Source organism: Oncorhynchus keta, chromosome 10 (genome assembly GCF_023373465.1).
Source record: "Oncorhynchus keta strain PuntledgeMale-10-30-2019 chromosome 10, Oket_V2, whole genome shotgun sequence".
NCBI classification, from domain to species: Eukaryota; Metazoa; Chordata; class Actinopteri; order Salmoniformes; family Salmonidae; genus Oncorhynchus; species Oncorhynchus keta.
In genome coordinates, this window is record NC_068430.1 from 73,682,510 (window position 1) to 73,708,699 (window position 26,190).

At 43.8% G+C, this 26,190-nt stretch overlaps 1 protein-coding gene across 1 annotated transcript in view; it reads left to right on the forward strand.

Moving 5' to 3' along the window:
• The window catches only part of LOC127932342 (nuclear factor 1 X-type), a 164,895-nt gene that overhangs the window by 2,752 nt on the left and 135,953 nt on the right, over window positions 1-26,190 (forward strand). Inside the window, 1 exon segment of the mRNA XM_052527915.1 lies at window positions 16,243-16,326. Coding sequence (XP_052383875.1) covers window positions 16,243-16,326 — 84 coding nt within the window.

A 26,190-nucleotide genomic window follows, 5' to 3' on the forward strand; every position in this document is an offset into this window, starting at 1 on the left:
GTGTGTGTGTGCCATTCAGAGGGCGAATGGGCAAGACAAAATATTTAAGGGTCTTTGAACAGGGTACTGTAGTAGGTGCCAGGCACACTGGTTTGAGTGTGTCAAGAACTGCAACGCTGCTGGGTTTTTCACACAACAGTTTCCTGTGTGTATCAAGAATGGTCCACCACCCAAAGGACGTCCAGACAATTTGACACAACTGTGGGAAGGATTGGAGTCAACATGGGCCAGCATCCCTGTGGAATGCTTTTGACACCTTGTAGAGTCCATGCCCCAACAAATTGAGGTTGTTCTGAAGGCAAAAGGGGTTGCAACTCAATATTAGGAAGGTGTTCCTCTCCTTAACTCTGACTGGTCCTAACCGCATTGAATTACCATTGTAATCTCTGCATCATAACTCTTCCTTAATATATGATTTGATATGTAAAAGGGATATATATGCATTACACATATGCATTACACTTTTAATAGTTCTGTTTAGCTTTTAAATGCATTGTCTGGTTTGTATACACTCAGTGTATATAGAAAAGTCAGTATTATTCAAGAGGTCACTAATAATAATATATTTTAAGTCCATAGTTAACATTAATTAAACAATGCCATTTTCTGCGTATTATTCAGGCAGCATCAGTAATAATACACTGTAACCTACACTCCAGTCACATTAGGAGTTATATTAGTGTAGTCCTAGGCCTTTTCTTGAAGCCTGCTGTCTGAGGCAAACACCCACCTCTGAAATGTACTACTTGATAGGGTGTGTGGTGTGTGTCTGATGTGATTATTCAATCTACACAGCCCGTCAGTCTGACTGGCTCTCATCTGCACACATGGAATCTCACATCACTGACTCTCAAACGTACAAACATAACATGATCCATTAACAGGTTATACTGTAGGGCTGTGACAGTCATGGCATTTTGGATGATGGTAATTGGCCAGTCAAATGACCGTTGTCACCGTAATAACCGTTCAAATAGCCCCAAACCAGCAAAGAGGAGCAAAACAGGAAGTAAATATCTGTGCTAAAATATGCGGTGTGATTTGTTGAGTCAACTCAACTGAAATGACAAAAAATACATTCCATTTCATGAGCCACATCAGTTAACATAATTTGATTGAACATTCTACATTACCATAGAAATTATTGAGTGTACCCATGAGTTTGACAGTCAAATTGCCAGTGTTAAGAGGTTCCAAGCCTGTTCTATTCATTCTGTTTCTATGTGCTGCTGCTGCATTGTGGAGACCGTTGCCTAGGCAACCGAGACTAGTTTGCTTGTTTCAGCAAGGAGCAACAAAGTTTCATCATGTTGTTAAGAGTCCATGTTAAGCCCAAAACAGACTCAACTGCATGAATGCCCGTCCTTCCCGTCTTCAGTCAGCTGTTCGTTCCACACAAAACGTTTTATTATGTTATGACGGTTATTTTACTTTCATGAGGAGTCTTCATCCATAACCATATGGTAGTTGTGCCAGCACTACGTTATAGGTGACTTAGTAAATACTGTAGAGCAGCATTTCTCAAACTCGATCCTCGGGACCCCATAAGTGCACCCTTCGGGGTTCCGATGACAGAGTGAGGAAACCCTGCTATAGAAGGACAGGGATGTAAAAACAAGTTCCTGGGAGACAGAAAAGTTGATCCTAACAAATGGTTGGTTCATGCATCAGTGAACACAATAATACAACACAAAACATCATTACCCGCATTGACAAGCTTCCCTGTAGTCTATGTTGTGGTTATTATTAGCCTCCGATTTGAACTTTGAGCTGACTCGTCTGTCAAGTGCATTATTGTAATTGGTGAGTTGGCAAGGGGGCGTAAACCTCGACATTACATCATCACCATGACATTTGACTGATTTGAATATCTGGATTCTATTTCCATGGGCTCACCGTGTGCTCCGTTATATGCCCCATTGAAAGGTGTGTTACCGTTATATGCCCCATTGAAACGTGTGTTACCGTTATATGCCCCATTGAAACGTGTTCCGTTATATGCCCCATTGAAACGTGTGTTACCGTTATATGCCCCATTGAAACGTGTGTTACCGTTATATGCCCCATTGAAACGTGTGTTACCGTTATATGCCCCATTGAAACGTGTGTTACCGTTATATGCCCCATTGAAACGTGTTCCGTTATATGCCCCATTGAAACGTGTGTTACCGTTATATGCCCCATTGAAACGTGTTCCGTTATATGCCCCATTGAAACGTGTTCCGTTATATGCCCCATTGAAACGTGTGTTACCGTTATATGCCCCATTGAAACCTGTGTTACCGTTATATGCCCCATTGAAACGTGTGTTACCGTTATATGCCCCATTGAAACGTGTTCCGTTATATGCCCCATTGAAACGTGTTCCGTTATATGCCCCATTGAAACGTGTGTTACCGTTATATGCCCCATTGAAACGTGTGTTACCGTTATATGCCCCATTGAAACGTGTGTTACCGTTATATGCCCCATTGAAACGTGTGTTACCGTTATATGCCCCATTGAAACGTGTGTTACCGTTATATGCCCCATTGAAACGTGTTCCGTTATATGCCCCATTGAAACGTGTTCCGTTATATGCCCCATTGAAACGTGTTCCGTTATATGCCCCATTGAAACGTGTTCCGTTATATGCCCCATTGAAACGTGTGTTACCGTTATATGCCCCATTGAAACGTGTGTTACCGTTATATGCCCCATTGAAACGTGTGTTACCGTTATATGCCCCATTGAAACGTGTGTTCCGTTATTTGCCCCATTGAAACGTGTGTTACCGTTATATGCCCCATTGAAACGTGTGTTACCGTTATATGCCCCATTGAAACGTGTGTTACCGTTATATGCCCCATTGAAACGTGTGTTACCGTTATATGCGCCATTGAAACCTGTGTTACCGTTATATGCCCCATTGAAACGTGTGTTACCGTTATATGCCCCATTGAAACGTGTTCCGTTATATGCCCCATTGAAACCTGTGTTACCGTTATATGCCCCATTGAAACGTGTGTTACCGTTATATGCCCCATTGAAACGTGTGTTACCGTTATATGCCCCATTGAAACCTGTGTTACCGTTATATGCCCCATTGAAACGTGTGTTCCGTTATTTGCCCCATTGAAACGTGTTCCGTTATATGCCCCATTGAAACGTGTGTTCCCGTTATATGCCCCATTGAAACGTGTGTTCCCGTTATATGCCCCATTGAAACGTGTGTTCCGTTATATGCCCCATTGAAACGTGTGTTACCGTTATATGCCCCATTGAAACGTGTGTTACCGTTATATGCCCCATTGAAACGTGTGTTACCGTTATATGCCCCATTGAAACGTGTGTTACCGTTATATGCCCCATTGAAACGTGTGTTACCGTTATATGCCCCATTGAAACGTGTTCCGTTATATGCCCCATTGAAACGTGTTCCGTTATATGCCCCATTGAAACGTGTGTTACCGTTATATGCCCCATTGAAACGTGTGTTACCGTTATATGCCCCATTGAAACGTGTTCCGTTATATGCCCCATTGAAACGTGTTCCGTTATATGCCCCATTGAAACGTGTGTTACCGTTATATGCCCCATTGAAACGTGTTCCGTTATATGCCCCATTGAAACGTGTTCCGTTATATGCCCCATTGAAACGTGTGTTACCGTTATATGCCCCATTGAAACGTGTTCCGTTATATGCCCCATTGAAACGTGTTCCGTTATATGCCCCATTGAAACGTGTGTTACCGTTATATGCCCCATTGAAACGTGTGTTACCGTTATATGCCCCATTGAAACGTGTGTTACCGTTATATGCCCCATTGAAACGTGTTCCGTTATATGCCCCATTGAAACGTGTTCCGTTATATGCCCCATTGAAACGTGTTCCGTTATATGCCCCATTGAAACGTGTGTTCCGTTATATGCCCCATTGAAACGTGTTCCGTTATATGCCCCATTGAAACGTGTGTTACCGTTATATGCCCCATTGAAACGTGTGTTACCGTTATTTGCCCCATTGAAACGTGTGTTACCGTTATATGCCCCATTGAAACGTGTTCCGTTATATGCCCCATTGAAACGTGTGTTACCGTTATATGCCCCATTGAAACATGTTCCGTTATATGCCCCATTGAAACGTGTTCCGTTATATGCCCCATTGAAACGTGTGTTACCGTTATATGCCCCATTGAAACGTGTGTTACCGTTATATGCCCCATTGAAACGTGTGTTACCGTTATATGCCCCATTGAAACGTGTGTTACCGTTATATGCCCCATTGAAACGTGTGTTACCGTTATATGCCCCATTGAAACGTGTGTTACCGTTATATGCCCCATTGAAATGTGTTCCATTATATGCCCCATTGAAACGTGTGTTACCGTTATATGCCCCATTGAAACGTGTGTTACCGTTATATGCCCCATTGAAACGTGTGTTACCGTTATATGCCCCATTGAAACGTGTGTTACCGTTATATGCCCCATTGAAACGTGTTCCGTTATATGCCCCATTGAAACGTGTTACCGTTATATGCCCCATTGAAACGTGTTCCGTTATATGCCCCATTGAAACGTGTTCCGTTATATGCCCCATTGAAACGTGTGTTACCGTTATATGCCCCATTGAAACGTGTTCCGTTATATGCCCCATTGAAACGTGTGTTACCGTTATATGCCCCATTGAAACGTGTGTTACCGTTATATGCCCCATTGAAACCTGTGTTACCGTTATATGCCCCATTGAAACGTGTTCCGTTATATGCCCCATTGAAACGTGTGTTCCGTTATATGCCCCATTGAAACGTGTGTTACCGTTATATGCCCCATTGAAACGTGTGTTACCGTTATATGCCCCATTGAAACCTGTGTTACCGTTATATGCCCCATTGAAACGTGTGTTACCGTTATATGCCCCATTGAAACGTGTGTTACCGTTATATGCCCCATTGAAACGTGTGTTCCATTATATGCCCCATTGAAACGTGTGTTCCGTTATATGCCCCATTGAAACGTGTGTTACCGTTATATGCCCCATTGAAATGTGTGTTACCGTTATATGCCCCATTGAAACGTGTGTTACCGTTATATGCCCCATTGAAACGTGTTCCGTTATATGCCCCATTGAAACGTGTTCCGTTATATGCCCCATTGAAACGTGTGTTACCGTTATATGCCCCATTGAAACGTGTGTTACCGTTATATGCCCCATTGAAACGTGTGTTACCGTTATATGCCCCATTGAAACGTGTGTTACCGTTATATGCCCCATTGAAATGTGTTCCATTATATGCCCCATTGAAACGTGTGTTACCGTTATATGCCCCATTGAAACGTGTGTTACCGTTATATGCCCCATTGAAACGTGTGTTACCGTTATATGCCCCATTGAAACGTGTGTTACCGTTATATGCCCCATTGAAACGTGTTCCGTTATATGCCCCATTGAAACATGTTCCGTTATATGCCCCATTGAAACGTGTGTTACCGTTATATGCCCCATTGAAACATGTTCCGTTATATGCCCCATTGAAACGTGTTCCGTTATATGCCCCATTGAAACGTGTGTTACCGTTATATGCCCCATTGAAACGTGTTCCGTTATATGCCCCATTGAAACGTGTTCCGTTATATGCCCCATTGAAACGTGTTCCGTTATATGCCCCATTGAAACGTGTTCCGTTATATGCCCCATTGAAACGTGTTCCGTTATATGCCCCATTGAAACGTGTTCCGTTATATGCCCCATTGAAACCTGTGTTACCGTTATATGCCCCATTGAAACGTGTTCCGTTATATGCCCCATTGAAACGTGTGTTACCGTTATATGCCCCATTGAAACGTGTGTTACCGTTATATGCCCCATTGAAACGTGTGTTACCGTTATATGCCCCATTGAAACGTGTGTTACCGTTATATGCCCCATTGAAACGTGTGTTACCGTTATATGCCCCATTGAAACGTGTTCCGTTATATGCCCCATTGAAACCCGTGTTACCGTTATATGCCCCATTGAAACGTGTGTTACCGTTATATGCCCCATTGAAATGTGTGTTACCGTTATATGCCCCATTGAAACGCTTGTGTTTTGTAATCAAATGCGTTGTGGTAAACTCTCCCTGTGTTAGAGCTCAGAAGCAAATTACTCCTCATGATCAGCCTATTGTGGGAAACAATGAGGTTATTGTAACCAGGAGAAACATTATTGTTGAGTGCACATACCACACTGTGGTTTCACGTTGTTAGAGAGTGTGGTTTCACTAGTAAGTTACCACACTGTGGTTTCACGTTGTTAGAGAGTGTGGTTTCACTAGTAAGTTACCACACTGTGGTTTCACGTTGTTAGAGAGTGTGGTTTCACTAGTAAGTTACCACACTGTGGTTTCACGTTGTTAGAGAGTGTGGTTTCACTAGTAAATTACCACACTGTGGTTTCACTAGTAAGTTACCACACTGTGGTTTCACGTTGTTAGAGAATGTGGTTTACTAGTAAGAGTATCTCGGTAAAGACAGACATGTAGGGACAGAGTTAATGTGTTACATACATTAATACCACCCTTCTACTGTGTAACTAGGTGTATAGTGTTGGCCTATAGGGATCTCCCTCACTACTGTGTAACTAGGTGTATAGTGTTGGCCTATAGGGATCTCCATCACTACTGTGTAACTAAATATATAGTGTTGGCCTATAGGGATCTCCCTCACTACTGTGTAACTAAATATATAGTGTTGGCCTATAGGGATCTCCCTCACTACTGTGTAACTAGGTGTATAGTGTTGGCCTATAGGGATCTCCCTCACTACTGTGTAACTTGGTGTATTGGCCTATAGGGATCTCCCTCACTACTGTGTAACTAGGTGTATAGTGTTGGCCTATAGGGATCTCCATCACTACTGTGTAACTAGGTGTATAGTGTTGGCCTATAGGGATCTCCCTCACTACTGTGTAACTAGGTGTATAGTGTTGGCCTATAGGGATCTCCCTCACTACTGTGTAACTTGGTGTATAGTGTTGGCCTATAGGGATCTCCCTCACTACTGTGTAACTAGGTGTATAGTGTTGGCCTATAGGGATCTCCCTCACTACTGTGTAACTAGGTGTATAGTGTTGGCCTATAGGGATCTCCCTCACTACTGTGTAACTAGGTGTATAGTGTTGGCCTATAGGGATCTCCCTCACTACTGTGTAACTAGGTGTATAGTGTTGGCCTATAGGGATCTCCATCACTACTGTGTAACTAGGTGTATAGTGTTGGCCTATAGGGATCTCCCTCACTACTGTGTAACTAGGTGTATAGTGTTGGCCTATAGGGATCTCCCTCACTACTGTGTAACTAGGTGTATAGTGTTGGCCTATAGGGATCTCCCTCACTACTGTGTAACTAAATATATAGTGTTGGCCTATAGGGATCTCCCTCACTACTGTGTAACTAAATATATAGTGTTGGCCTATAGGGATCTCCCTCACTACTGTGTAACTAAATATATAGTGTTGGCCTATAGGGATCTCCCTCACTACTGTGTAACTAAATATATAGTGTTGGCCTATAGGGATCTCCCTCACTACTGTGTAACTAGGTGTATAGTGTTGGCCTATAGGGATCTCCCTCACTACTGTGTAACTAGGTGTATAGTGTTGGCCTATAGGGATCTCCTACTGTGTAACTAAATATATAGTGTTGGCAGGGATCTTATTACTGTGTAACTAAATATATAGTGTTGGCCTTTAGGGATCTCCCTCACTACTGTGTAACTAAATATATAGTGTTGGCCTATAGGGATCTCCATCACTACTGTGTAACTAGGTGTATAGTGTTGGCCTATAGGGATCTCCCTCACTACTGTGTAACTAGGTGTATAGTGTTGGCCTATAGGGATCTCCCTCACTACTGTGTAACTAGGTGTATAGTGTTGGCCTATAGGGATCTCCCTCACTACTGTGTAACTAAATATATAGTGTTGGCCTATAGGGATCTCCCTCACTACTGTGTAACTAGGTGTATAGTGTTGGCCTATAGGGATCTCCCTCACTACTGTGTAACTAGGTGTATAGTGTTGGCCTATAGGGATCTCCCTCACTACTGTGTAACTAGGTGTATAGTGTTGGCCTATAGGGATCTCCCTCACTACTGTGTAACTAGGTGTATAGTGTTGGCCTATAGGGATCTCCCTCACTACTGTGTAACTAGGTGTATAGTGTTGGCCTGTAGGGATCTCCCTCACTACTGTGTAACTAAATATATAGTGTTGGCCTATAGGGATCTCCCTCACTACTGTGTAACTAAATATATAGTGTTGGCCTATAGGGATCTCCCTCACTACTGTGTAACTAAATATATAGTGTTGGCCTATAGGGATCTCCCTCACTACTGTGTAACTAAATATATAGTGTTGGCCTATAGGGATCTCCCTCACTACTGTGTAACTAAATATATAGTGTTGGCCTATAGGGATCTCCCTCACATGGTGCTGGAGATACTGTAAATTGGGTGGGTTATGCAGGGTTTTGTTCCAGCCCACTTACACACCTGTGCTGGGCTGAAATTGGAGATATGTGAAGGGAACAAGGACAGAAAGAAAGGAACATCTTCCTGGGATGAAACACAGCTACAATATATCTGGTATAAATACAATATATCTTTATTGATACAGTACAGCCCTGGTATAAATACAATATATCTGTATTGATACAATACAGCCCTGGTATAAATATAATATATCTGTATTGATACAATACAGCCCTGGTATAGATACAATATATATTTATTGATACAATACAGCCCTGTTATAGATACAATATATCTGGTATAAATACAATATATCTTTATTGATACAATACAGCCCTGGTATAAATACAATATGTCTTTATTGATACAATACAGCCCTGGTATAGATACAATATATATGTATTGATACAATACAGCCCTGGTATAGATACAATATATCTTTATTGATACTATAGAGCCCCACATTAGAGGTGTCATAATACCCATTAAACTTAGCGGTCAAACAGGGAAATGTTTCCAATCCTTTTTCCACCATACATTTTTCCCATAAGAGACTTTATAAACTCTTAAAATAAGGGCTGTGTTTCGTGTAGGCTTACCCTGGCGTGACATTTTGATAACCATGTAAATCTCTCTCGGACAAGGTGACTTTTATCAATATATTCGTCTCTATTTACTCTCAGATTACAAAATGCTGATTAGCATCAAAGTAGACAGCAAGGAAAACTACCAATCCCTGCAAGCTCCTGCACATCATCTCTAGCTGACACCTTTGCTAACAGTTATTGTGTACATTTAAAACTTGCTCAAGACAGTTCACAGAATTACCCATTTAAAGAAATGTAGCCAGGTTTTATGGCTATTATGACTCATACTGTGGTACTCGATACAGACTTAGTATAAGTACAATGTATGTTTATTGAAACAATTAAAGCCCTGTGCTAGAAGTTAGCTATTTGTTCTGTGGTGACGTTTCCTTTAGGGACAAATCTAGGATCAGCTTTCCCTCCCCCAATCCTAACCTTAACCATTAATGGCGGAAACGCTAAACTGATCTAAGATCAGTGTCTAGGCCGTGGGAACTTCACCCTACACCTAGCTACCTGTCTTGTCTAGTATTTGTCACCATGCCAGGTTTATAGTGCATCTCTGGGGCGTGGTGGTGTACACTAAGTCTGTCCCGCAGCCATGCAGTTCTGTATGAACTTGTTCACCCTGTCCTGTTTGCCTTGAACTCTTAGGATGTGAGGGATTTTCTACCTTATGTCTGTCAGTCGGTTAGTCAGGGTAATTGCTGGCCTGGGCTGGTCTCCATTGTCAATGCTTTATTCATTCAGCCACCCACACACTGTCAGTCACACACACCACTCACACTTGTTGTGGGTAACGGTACTTGTCGTGGCCACACAACACACATCCACGCATGCACGCACGCACGCACACACACACACACACACACACACACACACACACACACACACACACACACACACACACACACACACACACACACACACACACACACACACACACACACACACACACACAGCTATGTCTTACTATACTTGTGTGGACCAACAATTGATTCCCATTCAAAACGTGAACCTTATCCCCTAAACCTAACCTTAACTCCTAACCCTAAACCTAACCAAAAACCCTAATTCTTACTCAAACCCTAATCCTAACCCACATTTTGTTTTACAAGTGACGACTAGCAAAATGTCCTCACTTCTCAAAAATGTAGGTGGTTCACTATTCTTTTGAAGACTTCTGGTACTCACAAGTATAGTAAACGTGTACACACACACACATAATGAATTGACACTGAAGTGAAGTCAGACATTTTGTAAAGGAGTTTCTACACACCTACAGAATGTGTGTACTACATATTGCTCTAACCACAGTTTACTGTTGTGTAAACCTGCTATGCTATTAAGCAGAAAACAACATTCAGCACCACTCTGTCTTGGCTTCAACATCTGAACCCATTAAACTAATGTTAAACCCCCTAAAAGTGAACTGAAATAATTAGCACAGGCCCCATATCCATTCCAAAACCACACACACACACACACACACACACACACACACACACACACACACACACACACACACACACACACACACACACACACACACACACACACACACACACACACACACACACACACACACACACACACACACACACACACACAACCAACACTCACCCCCTCCTCCCTCCTCTTTCTCTGGTTTTCTTTTGTCCTCATCCCTCCCTCCTCCCTCCTCCCTTCCTCCCTCCTCCCTTACTCCCACCTCCTCCCTGCCTCCTGCCTTCCTCCCTCCTCCATCCACCTCCTCCCTCCCTTCTTCCCTCCTCCTCCCTTACTCCTTCCTCCTCCCTTACTCCCTTCTCCCTACCTCCCTCCTCACCCCCCTGAGATAGCGGTGTGAAAAATCACATTTTTTCAACGTTTTCTCCCTGAGGTGGCTCTGGCAGGGATTCACATGCCTTTCATACCCCCGCACACGCACACGCACATGCACACGCACACACACACACACACACTGGAACAGACCGGTTTCGGCCCAGCCTTTGATGTGCTTGCCATCTCATGCAGGTTGGCTTCCTTGGTTTATTGGTGTCTGTGCATACGGCTCTGTGTGTGTGTGTGTGTGTGTGTGTGTGTGTGTGTGTGTGTGTGTGTGTGTGTGTGTGTGTGTGTGTGTGTGTGTGTGTGTGTGTGTGTGTGTGTGTGTGTGTGTGTGTGCGTGTGCGTGCGTGCGTGCGTGCGCGTATGGCTCTGTGTGTGTGTGCGTGTGCGTATGGCTCTGTGTGTGTGTGTGTGTGTGTGTGTGTGTGTGTGTGTGTGTGTGTGTGTGTGTGTGTGTGTGTGTGTGTGTGTGTGTGTGTGTGTGTGTGTGTGTGTGTGTGTGTGTGTGTGTGTGTGTATGGCTCTGTGTGTGTTTATTTGGCATCGGCATATCCCGGCCACCAAATTCATAATAATAAATAAAAAGAATAATTGTAATAATAATTACTAGTTGTTAAAGAGAGAAACTGACAACGGTTGGATAGTTGTGATGATTGTTCTGCAGCCAGAATAACTGGTTTGGGAGAGCGGCATCTATCAGGTGTGGTGTGTACTGTGCTGGGCAGCATGTGTGTGAATAGGGAAGAGGATGTGTGGGTTTGTGGCTGTGTGTGCATGGGCACGTGTGTGTGTGCATGGGCACGTGTGTGTGTGTGTGCGTGTGTGTGTGTGTGTGTGTGTGTGTGTGTGTGTGTGTGTGTGTGTGTGTGTGTGTGTGTGTGTGTGTGTGTGTGTGTGTGTGTGTGTGTGTGTGTGTGTGTGTGTGTGCGTGTGTGTGGCCATTTGTGTAATTATTGATACGGTTCCAATAATTCACTTTTAAACTGAACTATCTGAGGATCAATCCCAAGGCTCAATGGAGGTGTGTGTGTGTGAGAGAGAGATTGTGTGTGTGAGAGAGAGAGATTGTGTGTGTGAGAGAGAGAGATTGTGTGTGTGTGTGTGAGAGAGATTGTGTGTGTGTGATTGTGGTTATTAGTGTGTTCCAGTACAGGTTTTTGGAGATCTCACCTCCAGTTGGGCCATATGGTCCACAATACATCCCCACAAAGAATCTCTCTTTTGTTAGTTATACCAAGCCGGATGGCGATTTATTTAACCAACTGGATCTTCCCACAAAAGCATCCATCCTATATCCATCTCACGTCTTTGATATCAGATGGTTAAAAAAAAAAGTCTCAATTAACACATTTGCATTGGGTTGGTGTTAGTGATCCACTTCCAAACAGGTCAGAGAATCTGTGTGCGTCCCAAGTGGCACCCTGTTCCCTTTATAGTGCACTATATTTGACCGGGGTCCATAGGGGTCCTGGTCAGAAGTAGTGCACCTTAAAGGGAGTAGGGTTCCATTTGGGACGAGGCCTCCGTTTCCAACGCCTTGGTCTCTTCCCTCTAAAATGTTAATTAGCTTGTGCTTTGAGATATTTCCGCTCAGGGCTGGCCATATGGACCAAGCATATGTTCTGTATATACAGTACAATATATCATTCATACATGGCTCAGGGATGAACAGTGATAAGGGGAGATACATTTGGGACAGAACCGAAGGGGGTTTGGTTCAGTACAAAGGGAGACAGTATATTGTGGGGTCTGTGTTATCCCTCCCTTGACAGGTGGAGAGCATGGTATTGCTTCACCTTTATTCTACTGTGTAATAACAAGGTTTCCATGTGTTCCCCAATAGAAGGACGAGAAGGGATTTCCTGTTGCAATCGTTCTCCATCCAACTGCAGAACACCATCTTTCACCAGGCCTAGTAGCATCCTCACACACACACACACACACACACACACACACACACACACACACACACACACACACACACACACACACACACACACACACACACACACACACACACACACACACACACACACACACACACACACACACACACACCAGTAAACGAGCCAGCAGCCAATTGGACCAGCCCATGTGCCCAGTGCCAACACCTAGCATTTTGGGTCCGGGCTTGGCCAATCAGAACAACTGACACTGTCTCTGCCCGGGACGTCCAATCACAGAGGGCCTGTGCACCTGGTGATGCATTAGGGGCCGGTTACAGTGTTAACAGTGGGCTTCAGCTCAGACAGTCAGACCCCCAGACACGCACGCACACACACACACACGCACGCACGCACGCACGCACACACACACACACACACACACACACACACACACACACACACACACACACACACACACACACACACACACACACACACACACACACACACACACACACAGGTGCTGTGGCTAAGGTCCATGAGGAGCACAGGCCAATGAGACCTGCTATCTAACACGTGTCCTGGCACTGGACTGGGTGGCAGCATCCCTTTCCCATCATGCATTGTGTTATCAGTGGGCCGCCTCTCCCTCCTTCTCCCTCTCCTTCTTATCCCAGCTCAGTGGTCTCCGCTCTCACTCCCCCCCTCTCTCTCTCTCTCTCTCTCTCTCTCTCTCTCACTCCCTCTCCCTCTCTCTCTCTCCCCTTCTCTCTCAACAATGAGAACAGTGTGCCCACATTAAAAACGAGGGCCTCACCGTAAAAATAAGTTTATGTGCTAATAAAGATGATTAGAAATCACACAAGCCGCATGAAATGAAAAAAAACGTTGTGGGCTCAGATTATATATAATATATTATATATATTATACCTCCAAAAAATATAAGTAGGAGATAGAGAGTGAAAGAGAATATTTACATGTTAGTAGACGGTCTTATGCAGAGGAACTTACAGGCACAATTAGGGTTAAGTGCCTTGCTCAAGGGCACATCTAAATATTTTTTTACCTAGTTGGCTCGGGGATTGAAACCAGCAACCTTTCGTTTACTGGCCCAACCAGTAGGCTACCTGCCGCCTAGCAAGAAGGAGAGCGAGAGAGTGGGATAGAGAGAGGGAAAGGCAAGAGAGGGAATGGAGAGAGAGGGAATGGAGAGAGAGGGAATGGAGAGAGAGGGAATGGAGAGAGAGGGAATGGAGAGAGAGGGAATGGAGAGAGAGGGAATGGAGAGAGAGGGAATGGAGAGAGAGGGATTGGAGAGAGAGGGAATGGAGAGAGAGGGAATGGAGAGAGAGGGAATGGAGAGAGAGGGAAAGGAGAGAGAGTGCTCATTCCGAGTGGAGGGATATGAATAGCCTTTGTTTTCACCACAACTCAGGGTTGTGTGGTCTGCCAACGTCTGGCTCTTATTATGGGCTTTGTGTCGGCACTGCAAGTGGTGCGCACGTGTGTGTGTGTGTGTGTGTGTGTGTGTGTGTGTGTGTGTGTGTGTGTGTGTGTGTGTGTGTGTGTGTGTGTGTGTGTGTGTGTGTGTGTGTGTGTGTGTGTGTGTGTGTGTGTGTGTGTGTGTGTGTGTGTGTGTAGTGTCAGAGGGCATGTACAAATGCATATATGTGTTAGTGATTATGTTTGCACTCGTGTGCTTATATTATATAAATATAATCTCATTCTACCAGGTAGGCTGTGGATATATACAAGGGGGGTGAGGGCCAGGTTGGCAACAATGTGTGTGTTTCTTTCTCCTGGTCTATCTGGGAAAGTTGTGAAATTGAAATAGGATTTCACAGAACTGTGCGGCTAGCTACCTGGCTGTGGGATTTGGTCTCCAGCTAAACTAAGTGGAGTGGAGTGGGTTAGCCTGATCCAATCAACCACAGCAGAACTGGAAAGAAATGGAGCTATATCTCACGCACACATACTGGAGCACACACACACACACACACACACACACATACTGGAGCACACGCACACACACACACACACACACACACACACACACACACACACACACACACACACACACACACACACACACACACACACACACACACACACACACACACACGCACAAACACGCACAAACAAACACAAACAAACAAAACAGGCTCTTGCCAGAGTCTTCCCTTCCTTTAGAATACAAATTAAGCTTCTCTGAATACAGACTAGTTATTACACTTCCCCTCTGAGTACAGACTAGTTAGTACACTTCCCCTCTGAATACAGAATAGTTAGTACACTTCCCCTCTGAATACAGAATAGTTAGTACACTTCCCCTCTGAATACAGACTAGTTAGTACACTTCCCCTCTGAATACAGAATAGTTAGTACACTTCCCCTCTGAATACAGACTAGTTAGTACACTTCCCCTCTGAATACAGACTAGTTAGTACACTTCCCCTCTGAATACAGAGTAGTTAGTACACTTCCCCTCTGAATACAGAGTAGTTAGTACACTTCCCCTCTGAATACAGAATAGTTAGTACACTTCCCCTCTGAATACAGAATAGTTAGTACACTTCCCCTCAGAATACAGACTAGTTAGTACACTTCCCCTCTGAATACAGACTAGTTAGTACACTTCCCCTCTGAATACAGACTAGTTAGTACACTTCCCCTCTGAATACAGAATAGTTAGTACACTTCCCCTCTGAATACAGAATAGTTAATACACTTCCCCTCTGAATACAGAGTAGTTAGTACACTTCCCCTCTGAATACAGACTAGTTAGTACACTTCCCCTCTGAATACAGAATAGTTAGTACACTTCCCCTCTGAATACAGAATAGTTAGTACACTTCCCCTCTGAATACAGAATAGTTAGTACACTTCCCCTCTGAATACAGAATAGTTAGTACACTTCCCCTCTGAATACAGAATAGTTAGTACACTTCCCCTCTGAATACAGAGTAGTTAGTACACTTCCCCTCTGAATAAAGAATAGTTAGAGTTTGGGAACCCTGTTGTAGGGGATAATATTCAAATGTAATCAAAGCTCTGATCGGTGCCAACCTCATGGTGAGCAAGGTGAACAATAGGATAATTAGCTGCCTGTTCATAATCGTTCTGTGGTTGTTCTTTAATTGTTTCTTGTGTTCTGTATGTTAATTTGTTAATCTATAATCAAAATGGGAGAAAACAAATATGTGAGGAACAGAATGTTTCAGTAGTAAAACAGAAAGGCGTTCTCTGTAGTACCAAATCCTTGAGCAGGGGCTGCTTTTCCCAGAATTATTCAGGCTGCTTAACGATAAGGCTTAAACTACTTGTAATGTAATTCACTAATACACCACTGCAATTTAGGCCTTCAAATGTGATGTGTGTGTTGTTATGTTGTGTTATGTTATGTATATAAATCCAATCAGCGATGAATGAATGAATTATTGCGTTTCAGGCCACTGACACGTACCTGGTGAATGAAGACCCTTCGAGAGGCCCCGGGATGCCCGAGTGTTTTCTCGTGTCTGATTCCTACAGGGTACGTACACACACACACACACACACACACACACACACACACACACACACACACACACACACACACACACACACACACACACACACACACACACACACACACACACACACACACACACACACACACAATAACTCCCTACTACCAGTTACCTTCACTACAACTGTCACTACACTATAGTTTTAAAAAAATGTTTTACCAGGGCCCAGAATATATATATTTATCAAAATATTAATGTATATTTATCAACATATAAATATATCAAAATATATCAGGGCATTCCATGATATGGCCATTGCATCATGGGAGGGAAAACATCCACAACAGGTTCAGCATTCAAAACATATAATGCACATATTCATGTTTCATTTATATACATATCGTACTTACTATTCACAGTACAGTACACTGTTTTCCCTTCTGTTACTTCTTTACTCTGACAGTCTGAGCCTTGTATATTGACATGTACACACCTGGGACTATTGTACATGTCTGCATGTGTAATGTCTCTGCACAGTAACAGAGACACGACTGTTTATGTCCTCGCTTCATTCCCTCTGCTTTTCTTTCTAAAGGCCTCTGACTCCAGCCACCTGTCTGGCACATTGAGCGTGCTAATGATTTTATCAATATGCTACATCACTTTCCAGTATGTAACAGCCAAGCCACAGGCGATGGTAAACAGCAAGTATGCATAGTGCCGTACTCCTTCAGTGTGTAGAAAGAAGAAACAGCAAGGCCCTAACACACACACCAACCAACCAACCGCGAGGCACTAAATATCGTTAGATGACATATGGTTTTCCCATGTGTTTTTTAATGGCAGATTTAGCCTGTGGGTTTGGGAGTTTGAGGTAACTTACTAATGGTCAAAACTGGTTGTTTGATGCATGGGAGTTTGTGTGTGTGTGTGTGTGTGTGTGTGTGTGTGTGTGTGTGTGTGTGTGTGTGTGTGTGTGTGTGTGTGTGTGTGTGTGTGTGTGTGTGTGTGTGTGTGTGTGTGTGTGTGTGTGTGTGTGTGTGTGTGTGTGTGTGTGCGTCTGCGTGTGCGTGCGTGTGCGTGTGTGTGTGGGAGTTTGCATTGTGGGGAGAATGGAATCAGAATTCAGAATTCCCTTCATTTTGGGGCTCTAGAACTCCTGGGTTGTTAGTGGTTGGGGTGAGAGGATCTGTTAAGACAACAACCTGTGATGAATACAGAGATTGCCTGTGTCCCAAATGGCAACCTATCCCCTACACAGTGCACTACTTTTGTCCAGAACCCTATGGGCCCTGGTCTAAAGTAGTGCACTATATAGGGAATAGGGTGTCATTTGGGTCACTGCCAGAGAGAAGGATTGAGACAGCCAAGGAGAGAGGGGAATAGGGAGCCAGGGAGAGAGATAGAGAGGGAGAGATGGAGAGCAAGAGAGAGATAGAGGGAGATGGAAACCAAGAGAGAGAGAGAGACAGAGACAGAGAGAGACAGAGAGAGAGAGGGAGATGGAGAGCCAGAGAGACAGAGAGAGAGAGGGAGATGGAGAGCCAGAGAGGGAGATGGAGATAGAGAGAGAGCCAGAGCACAAAGACTAGGAGTTGTTGGGCCTGTGCCGCAGGGTGTGGTGAGGAGAGGGGGATTTGGAATTGGATCCCCCTCTTTCTGATTTCCCCTCACTTTTTCTCTCTCTGATTCTCTCAATCTTTTTTCTGCCTCCTCTGCTCTCTTTAATTGGCCACAGAGTGTGGTGTAGCATAGTGTGTGTAGGTGTGTGTGTGTATGAATGCGTGCGTGCATATGGCTATGTTCTCTGTTGTGTGTGTGTTCTGTAGGGGCTGCATGGCATTCCTAATGCACAGTGCTGCATGGGGCTGAGGTCTCGTAAATCTACTGGGCTTCAACGACTCCCAAAAACTCAGCTTGGCGCTCGTGCTCCGGGGTGACTTCAAACCCTCCAAAACCGCACCCCTACACACAATCCCCCCCACACACACACACACAGACAGACAGACAGACAGACAGACAGACAGACAGACAGACAGACAGGCAGGCAGGCAGGCAGGCAGGCAGACAGACAAATTGAACACATTCTCCTACCTCACCTCAAGGGTGAATTGGCGGGATGCAGGAGAAGCAGTGTGATTGGCAGGGTGTGTGTGTGTGTGCATCATATGCTCTCCCTGCAGCTATACATACAGAATGTGAGGTTGACCCGAGATGATCAACCAGCTGAACATTGACCAGGGTGTTTAAGGATAAGCCAGCCAGCCAGTCAGTCAGTCAACCAGCCAGCCAGTCGTTGATTAAAAACAGAACTATGTTCTCTTCAGAAAACACAAGTCCAATTGTGGCTGACTCTTACTTTCTATTAGCCTGTAGATGACTATAACAGATGGCTGGGGTTAAAGAGGTTTGGTGTTCTTTCTGTAGTACTGTGGTTAGGTCCCCTTATACATATATACAGTAATAGGATATTTCACTGATGCTTTTATACAAAGTGACTTACAGATGTAGGATCTTATATTGATCACTCTTTTGTTCCTGATAATCTTGTACTGTGACAATATAGGTCGAATTAAGATCTTACATCTGTACATACAATATACCCACTCCCAGAAGAAGAAATGGTAGGCTTACGTAATGTTGAGTGTCTCTGGTAGTTGTGAGACGTGCGGTTTGTAAGTGCTGGCCACCCCTGTTTGATTGGAGTGGTGCCGTCTATACCCTATTGTTCAAGTGGGCTACACTTTATATTACTATGTGTGTGAGAAAGGTGTTCAAATGACTGTCTCTCTCTCACACACACACACACACACACACACACACACACACACACACACACACACACACACACACACACACACACACACACACACACACACACACACACACACACACACACACACACACACACACACACACACACACACACACACACACACACACACACACACACACACACTCAAATGCATTAATAATGGGTAATGTGCATGACTATGATGAGTGAGGGACCCTGTAATTTGACCAACCTGTCTTTAACAGGCAGTGAAATACCAATTGACAACGTTAAAACGTGATGGCAAGTAAGGGCTTGGCAGTTGGCACGATCAGGTTTAGTAGCTGTTTCAACGTTATAATTGCGGTCAATGTTGGTTGGTGTTTTAAGTTTGATGTTGTCTCTATCCAACTCCCAAATTGATCACATCTTTATAAAGCGCCACGATTTACATCTGAATATGTGATAGGGAAATAGAGGGAGAGAGAAGGGGGGAGTGTGTGTCAGAAAGAGTTCACAAACTTTCCCCCAAAGTTTGTGTAGGCTTTCACTTTCAGCTCGAGGCGGGGTTAGTGGTACAGCATAGAGTGAGCGCGAGGGGCACAGCGGAGCGTTTTGCAATGCAGTACCACATGCAGCGGACTTCCAACTTCTATCCAACTTGAATAAGATTCCACTTTATGAACTCTAAAATAACCATGTACTCCCCTTACTGCTTGACACAGGTAAAAACTCTACTTTTCTTTGGCATCCTGCCTCCACTTTAGCTCTCCGGATGTTGTTGTTTTTTAATGTTGTCGTTGTCCATGTACGGTGCCGCTAGTCAATAATTTGGTTTTAGGGACCTTTTCGCTATCCGCTCGTTTCAGATGGTGTGTTCGGCTTCTCTCCGCTCTCTGTCCCTCTTCCCCTTTGATGGCATCTCTCCAACAGGCTTTCTTGTGCGTTTCATTACACATGGTTAGAAGAGAAAATGGCGCTTCTCCTGAATCTATTTTATATCAAAAGGAGGGGAGAGAAGTGCTCAGGAGGGAACGGGGCTCGCGCTATTCCTACATTAGTCGCCTGTTATGCTGTCCTATAGCTATTTAAAAACACAACAATTACACAACCATGTCAACTAAGTAAAAGAACCAGCATTGAAAATATTAGTTTTCGAGTGCTTTTCCGTGGAAATGAACGATTTTTCTAACTTTGTTGCGATAGTTGCGGTAGCTATGGAGGTGTCTGAGCGACTGTCACTGTGCTTGTCATTCAACCCACACGACAGCTGTAGCCGGGCTCTCAGCTTTAGGCTTCTGTTCTGTTGTCACATGCAAATGTCCGTATAGATTTAGTTGAAATATAGTTTTACATTTCCAATCGAAACATGTCGTTTTTACGATGATAAGTGTAGAAGGAAAGGTGTATTATTTCGGAGGACGGCGGGAATGCATGCCCGTTTTCCCTCAGCATTGGCTTGTGTTCGGATCACAATATTGTAACGCGTATACTTATAGATTCCTTGTATGTAATCGAGTATGGGGAATGTTATCGGCCTGTAGTTTTATTCAATTTGACACACAACTGAAGCAACCTCACAGGCCTAGACAATGAAGGGAGAAATATGCCATTAAACTATGAGGACTTTATAGGCCTTAGACATCTGACTGTATAGGCCAGATGAGTACATTTGTAAAGGTTGCTTGTTTTATTTGAGTTGATATTTGCTTGTTGAACGAGATACCTTTACGGCAGAATACGGGTGAATACATAGGCCTACATGAGGGAGTGTTGGTTTTGATATTCATTTTGGGGTTATTGTGGACGGCAAAAGGCAAGAAATGAAATGGCAATGCCGTTATGCGTAACTTTAATGTGGTATGTATAGGCCTAACATTGAGGCTTTTCCCTCGGTTGGTTTGGAATTCGGATATGTGTTAACAGTGGTTGGAGAATCAAGTATTGTAGGCTACATTTAACAATTATATACTGATACAACATGTAGTATTTTAGAAATAAAAAATATGGCACACAAGGAAGCGATTTTGGATCATATGCATATCATTACATATCATATGTGTTTATGCACTTGAAACAGTTTTTCTGCTGACAAGTCATATGAAGGCCTATTTACCTAAATAGAAAAGTACTCATCTAAGTGACTGGTTCATTTATTTCAGGTGAACATCTTAAAATGAGGTCACAGTGCAATTTACTGTCCCGTTTCACTGGAATCCGTTTCGTAGCCTCATGACAGCAGGTCTATGCTGCTTATTATGCATATGAAATAACAACAGGACAAATATGATTGGATTCATTTACTTTATAAAACATGTAACATGTGATTAAGACTTTGGATGTGTATATTTGGACTTCACTGTAGCCGTCTGAGAAAAAGCGTTTGAGCGCGCACGGAGCGGTGCGAATTTCACCTATAACTGAGAAGTGCAGGGCAGGACTGGCAGGACCGAACTTGTTTGCCCCTTGAAGCTCGACGGAAGTAGCTTACAGACAGACAGTAGGCCTATTATACACTTATATTTGAATATCGCCTTAAATGTCACAATCTCAGCACTCGTTTCACTATTTTTCTTTGTCTGGTGGTCCCATAGGCAGTAAACTGTAGGGCTTCCTCTTCTAAAAATACATGAATTTTATAACGTTTTGTTTTTTTCAGTGTGCGTCTTGATGTTCTATTTTGTTTAGTCTTTTACCACTATTATTGTATGCTAAAATATAGCCTGTGTAGCCGTGCAGTAGATCTATAGGTCACGGGGCCTTAGCTCCTTGTCTCAGTATAGCCTATATGCCTTACTTGTGGCTGAGGTTGAATTGTACATTTTTTTATTGGCATCTCTGACTCAATTTTAATAGGATAATTCACACAATGAATATTATTTTACCAACACGCAAGTGCTTACACTCATAATAGTCCAGATTCCAGACGCGGCCTTCTCAGCTTTGCAAGTGTTTTTCGAAGTCCCATGAATTAATGAATGCCCTTCGTTATTTTAATTACACTTAATAGCCTACTTTAACCATACAATTGGATGTGTTGTTGTCACTGTAATTTATATTCACTTTCTGTAACAAGTGTTCAGTTTTAGAATTAGGCCTAAGGAACAGTAACCGCATGTTTGGCTGGGGAGAAATGTAGGCCCTCTCCGTCAGCTCTTTGTAGTAGACACAGTCAACGCTTCAGCTAAAATCACTGTTGAAGAAATGTCAGTCTTAAAGAAACGTTTTTCTTATAGAAAATCATAAACAGCATTAATTATTTCTTTAAAGATAGATATTGTCATATTGGTCAGCTGGGGTCAATGTAATTTAGCTTGTAAGAGTTCAGACTTGGCATTATTTAATTAGTTTATGTTTTATTTGCCTATACATTTATTCAGGGCACTTCTTTCAAAAACTGCATATTTAGTTTAGATATATTTCCAAGCCAAGTGCATATGGGGTTGAGCTCCGCGCGCATCATGTTTCTCTTTCTTTCCATTAATTAAAATTAATTGGCTACAGATCCGCCTACATGAGCCGAGCAGCGCGGCGAGCACGTGCATTATGCCCATATGCGCGTGCATGCTGCCCATATGCGCAATACATATTGATCTTGTTAAGCTTCTGTGAGCTGATTTGTTTTCCTCGCGACTGATAGATTTTTCACCAGTAATTGATTTGTCAGCGTTATAATGATCTGATTTAATTTAAATATTGTAGCATATTCAGTATTTGCATTATAAAAAAGGCAGTCAAAGTTGCTTGGCCTCAAGACATTATGCAGATTATTTGGCAGTGAGAATATGAAAGGAAATACATGATATTTTTTTCTTGCCTGTTCCAATATTATATGTTTGCAAGTTGTGCAAATTCTTGCGATATGATCTTTTGACTAAAAAGTTCCCTCCGAGCGTTGAACGGAGTTTTCAGAGGGCCAATTAACCTTGGTTTTCCGGTGAGTGAGAGAGAGAGAGTGTGTGTGCTTATCATACCACCCGCGGGAATTATCCTCGCGTTCCTCCGGAATCAACCATTTTGTCTGGAGATTGACTTTACATTTTCTTCGATTTAACCATGTTGTTAATAATGTAACAATCAGCAATGGGGACACGTGGTAACAAACGTAAACAATCAGCGATACATTATTAATGAGGATAAAAGCTTTGTTGGAATGGACATGCTTAGGTGAGGGACCTTGGGCATGACGCGTAATGGACGCGAAGTATGGATAGCCAAATCAGTACATTTGCATAGTGGCGCTGGGAGGGTTTTTGAGGAGGAATATGGCACTGTTTTATGTTTTTTTGTAGGGAGAGGAAGGAGAGGAGGGAACCATTTGCATAAAGGTTTTATGTAATGTGTTTGGATATCAATTATTGCTTCAGTCTCCACTCAAGTTTCCCAGAAAATGTGATATTTAGTGCAGGCTAGACTGCGTCGAGTCTGGATTTGCTTGCGTTTTCACGAAGCTTCCGCAGTCTGCCTTTTACGGACAGTGCCAACCCATTAATTTTTCTGCTGCTCTTGATAACAAAATACGTAACCCTTGCTGGACATGCGTTTAGTTGTTGGTCGATTTAATGGTTTACATTTTTAAATATGTTTTATGTTTAGTATATTGCCCACTTGTTTTAGAATTGATTTCAAGATCAAATGCGTAGGCTTACATAAAACGCACTGAGCCGTGTGTGGCAATGAATGCCCGCGTTATGGTCGACTTGAAAGAAAGAAATGAGTTTAGGCCAAACATAGCTGTGGGCATTAGGTAATGTACGTTTGGTGATAGAGATGATGTCATAATTATCTCTCAAAGAATAATGTAGTTGTCGTTTGATTGCGTGTGAAGGGAAAGCAAGGACACTGCAGTATGTGTGTCCATATTAGTGTGTTTGAGAAGCGTTGCCACGAGATTTGGGCAGGTCAGCGCACAGGGATAAATGTGCAGGGCCACAGCTCTAGCCTTTTGGGGGCCCTAAGCGAGATATCCTGCAATAGTACACATTTTGCCATGGGGTGGAGAGGCATTTTAAAAAAGTTTTAAAGCAGCCTGAGGCCATAAGTGATGTCATGTCTGCCTGGAGCCAGCCCTGTCAATGCTGTAGGTTAACCCCTTCCTTCATCACTGCAGTACTGGAAGCACCAATTAATGATTCAGTAGTTGATGATGATGTCCTTATTTATTATGCAATTTATCAATTTGGAACAGTCGAGAAATCACAAAATAAAATGTATGTCACATGTCTCATTTTTCAACTATTTCAAATAGATTCATTTGCCTTTTACACTTTTAAGTTACAGCTTGCCATGTTAAATAGATGGCTACCCAAACTCCTTGCTCCAGCCAAATACTACGCCCATGGACGTTAGTTTCTTCTCCGCAATGAGTCTGGATCTGATTACCTCCCCAAAGACATCTAGAACGTGAACACATTCTAACCATTCTGATTGGTCCCAGAAACCGATGGGTTGGGCCAGCACCAGAAATACATGTGGGTAAAGCAGCTTTTAGAAAATTCATCACTGGCTTTGATACTCTGATTGGTTAGAAATGATCCAATTGCTGATGACTTTGTTGTGTCCAACACTCCCTCATTTTGACATCACCACAAACAACTTCAATGATGGCAGTCTCAGACTGTAGCTAACATAGAGCAGTGGAAGGATTCAGTTTGAGTCGTCAGGTAAAGATAGATAGGCCTTAGTCCTGATGTCAGGCGGTAAGTCTGTCAGTAGTGTGAGTTATTCTCACCCAGTTTGTCCTCCAGGGACCTCATGCGTCAGCGGTGGGTTTTGGTTACACCGGCACCGGATGGTGACTGGGGTGTACGGTGGTGTTGGTGTAAGCCGAGGTGGCCTCCCTTGATCCGGTAACATAGCCTACCAAGCTGGTAACATCGTTCCTGCCGTGGTGTCACTTTTCACCACACCGACACGGGGACAGGAGCTGGTGTTGGACATAGAAATATAACTATTAGAATGGGACCCGCAGCCCCTCCACCTATCAGGGAACATTGACTTGAATGGAGATGCCCATTCTAGTCGTTGTATTTCTATGATGGTGGAGCTGAGAATAGGCATAAGGTTTGGGGTGATGGATGGGTGGAATGCCCCGGTGCTGCCTGGCAGGGTGACACCCTGCACTACATTGTGTTCTGGTTACTTATTCATCTCCCCCAGGCTAATGGATCACACCGCTCTGCCTGGGGTCAGCTCTGCCTGGGCTTAGCTCTACCTGGGGTCAGCTTCTGCCTGGGGTCAGCTCTGCCTGGGGTCAGCTCTGCCTGGGGTCAGTTTCTGCCTGGGGTCAGTTCTGCCTGGGGTCAGCTCTGCCTGGGGTCAGCTTCTGCCTGGGGTCAGCTCTGCCTGGGGTCAGCTCTGCCTGGGGTCAGCTTCTGCCTGGGGTCAGTTCTGCCTGGGGTCAGCTCTGCCTGGGGTCAGCTTCTGCCTGGGGTCAGCTCTGCCTGGGGTCAGCTCTGCCTGGGGTCAGCTCTAACTGGGGTCAGCTTCTGCCTGGGGTCAGCTCTGCCTGGGGTCAGCTTCTGCCTGGGGTCAGCTCTGCCTGGTGGGCCCTGTGCTAGTACATATGTTCTATGTGTATAGGACTATGTCTGTTATATATACTGCAGTGTTTGTAAATGTGTACATTTACTGTATGTGTTTATGCACGCTTGTACGCATCCATGTAATAATACATGTATATACATTTACTATACTGTATGCATAATGAGAAAGAATGTACATGCATATATACATCGCCACATTTAAACAGAATGCTCCATATCTACCACTGGTAACCTAATGATGCAAGCACTAAAGTCCCAGCTAGCTGAAGTCCTGTAGGATACCTTGTACTATATCTCTCATCCCGGGTCGGGGGGCTGGGGGCCGAGGGGCTGGGGGCCGGGTGCATCTCCTCTCCTCCTGCCTTTGAGGAAGACGAGTTAAGTCCATCCTCTGTTCATCTTTTTATCTGTGCAGTCTTCCTGACCGCCCATGGAAAATGGATTTACCACACTTTACCGCCGCCCCTCCACAATCACCATGCAGCACAGGATAATAGGTTGCTGACTGTCCCCTGTGTGTGTGTGTGTGTGTGTGTATCACACCCCAACCCCCCAGCATGGATTAGATT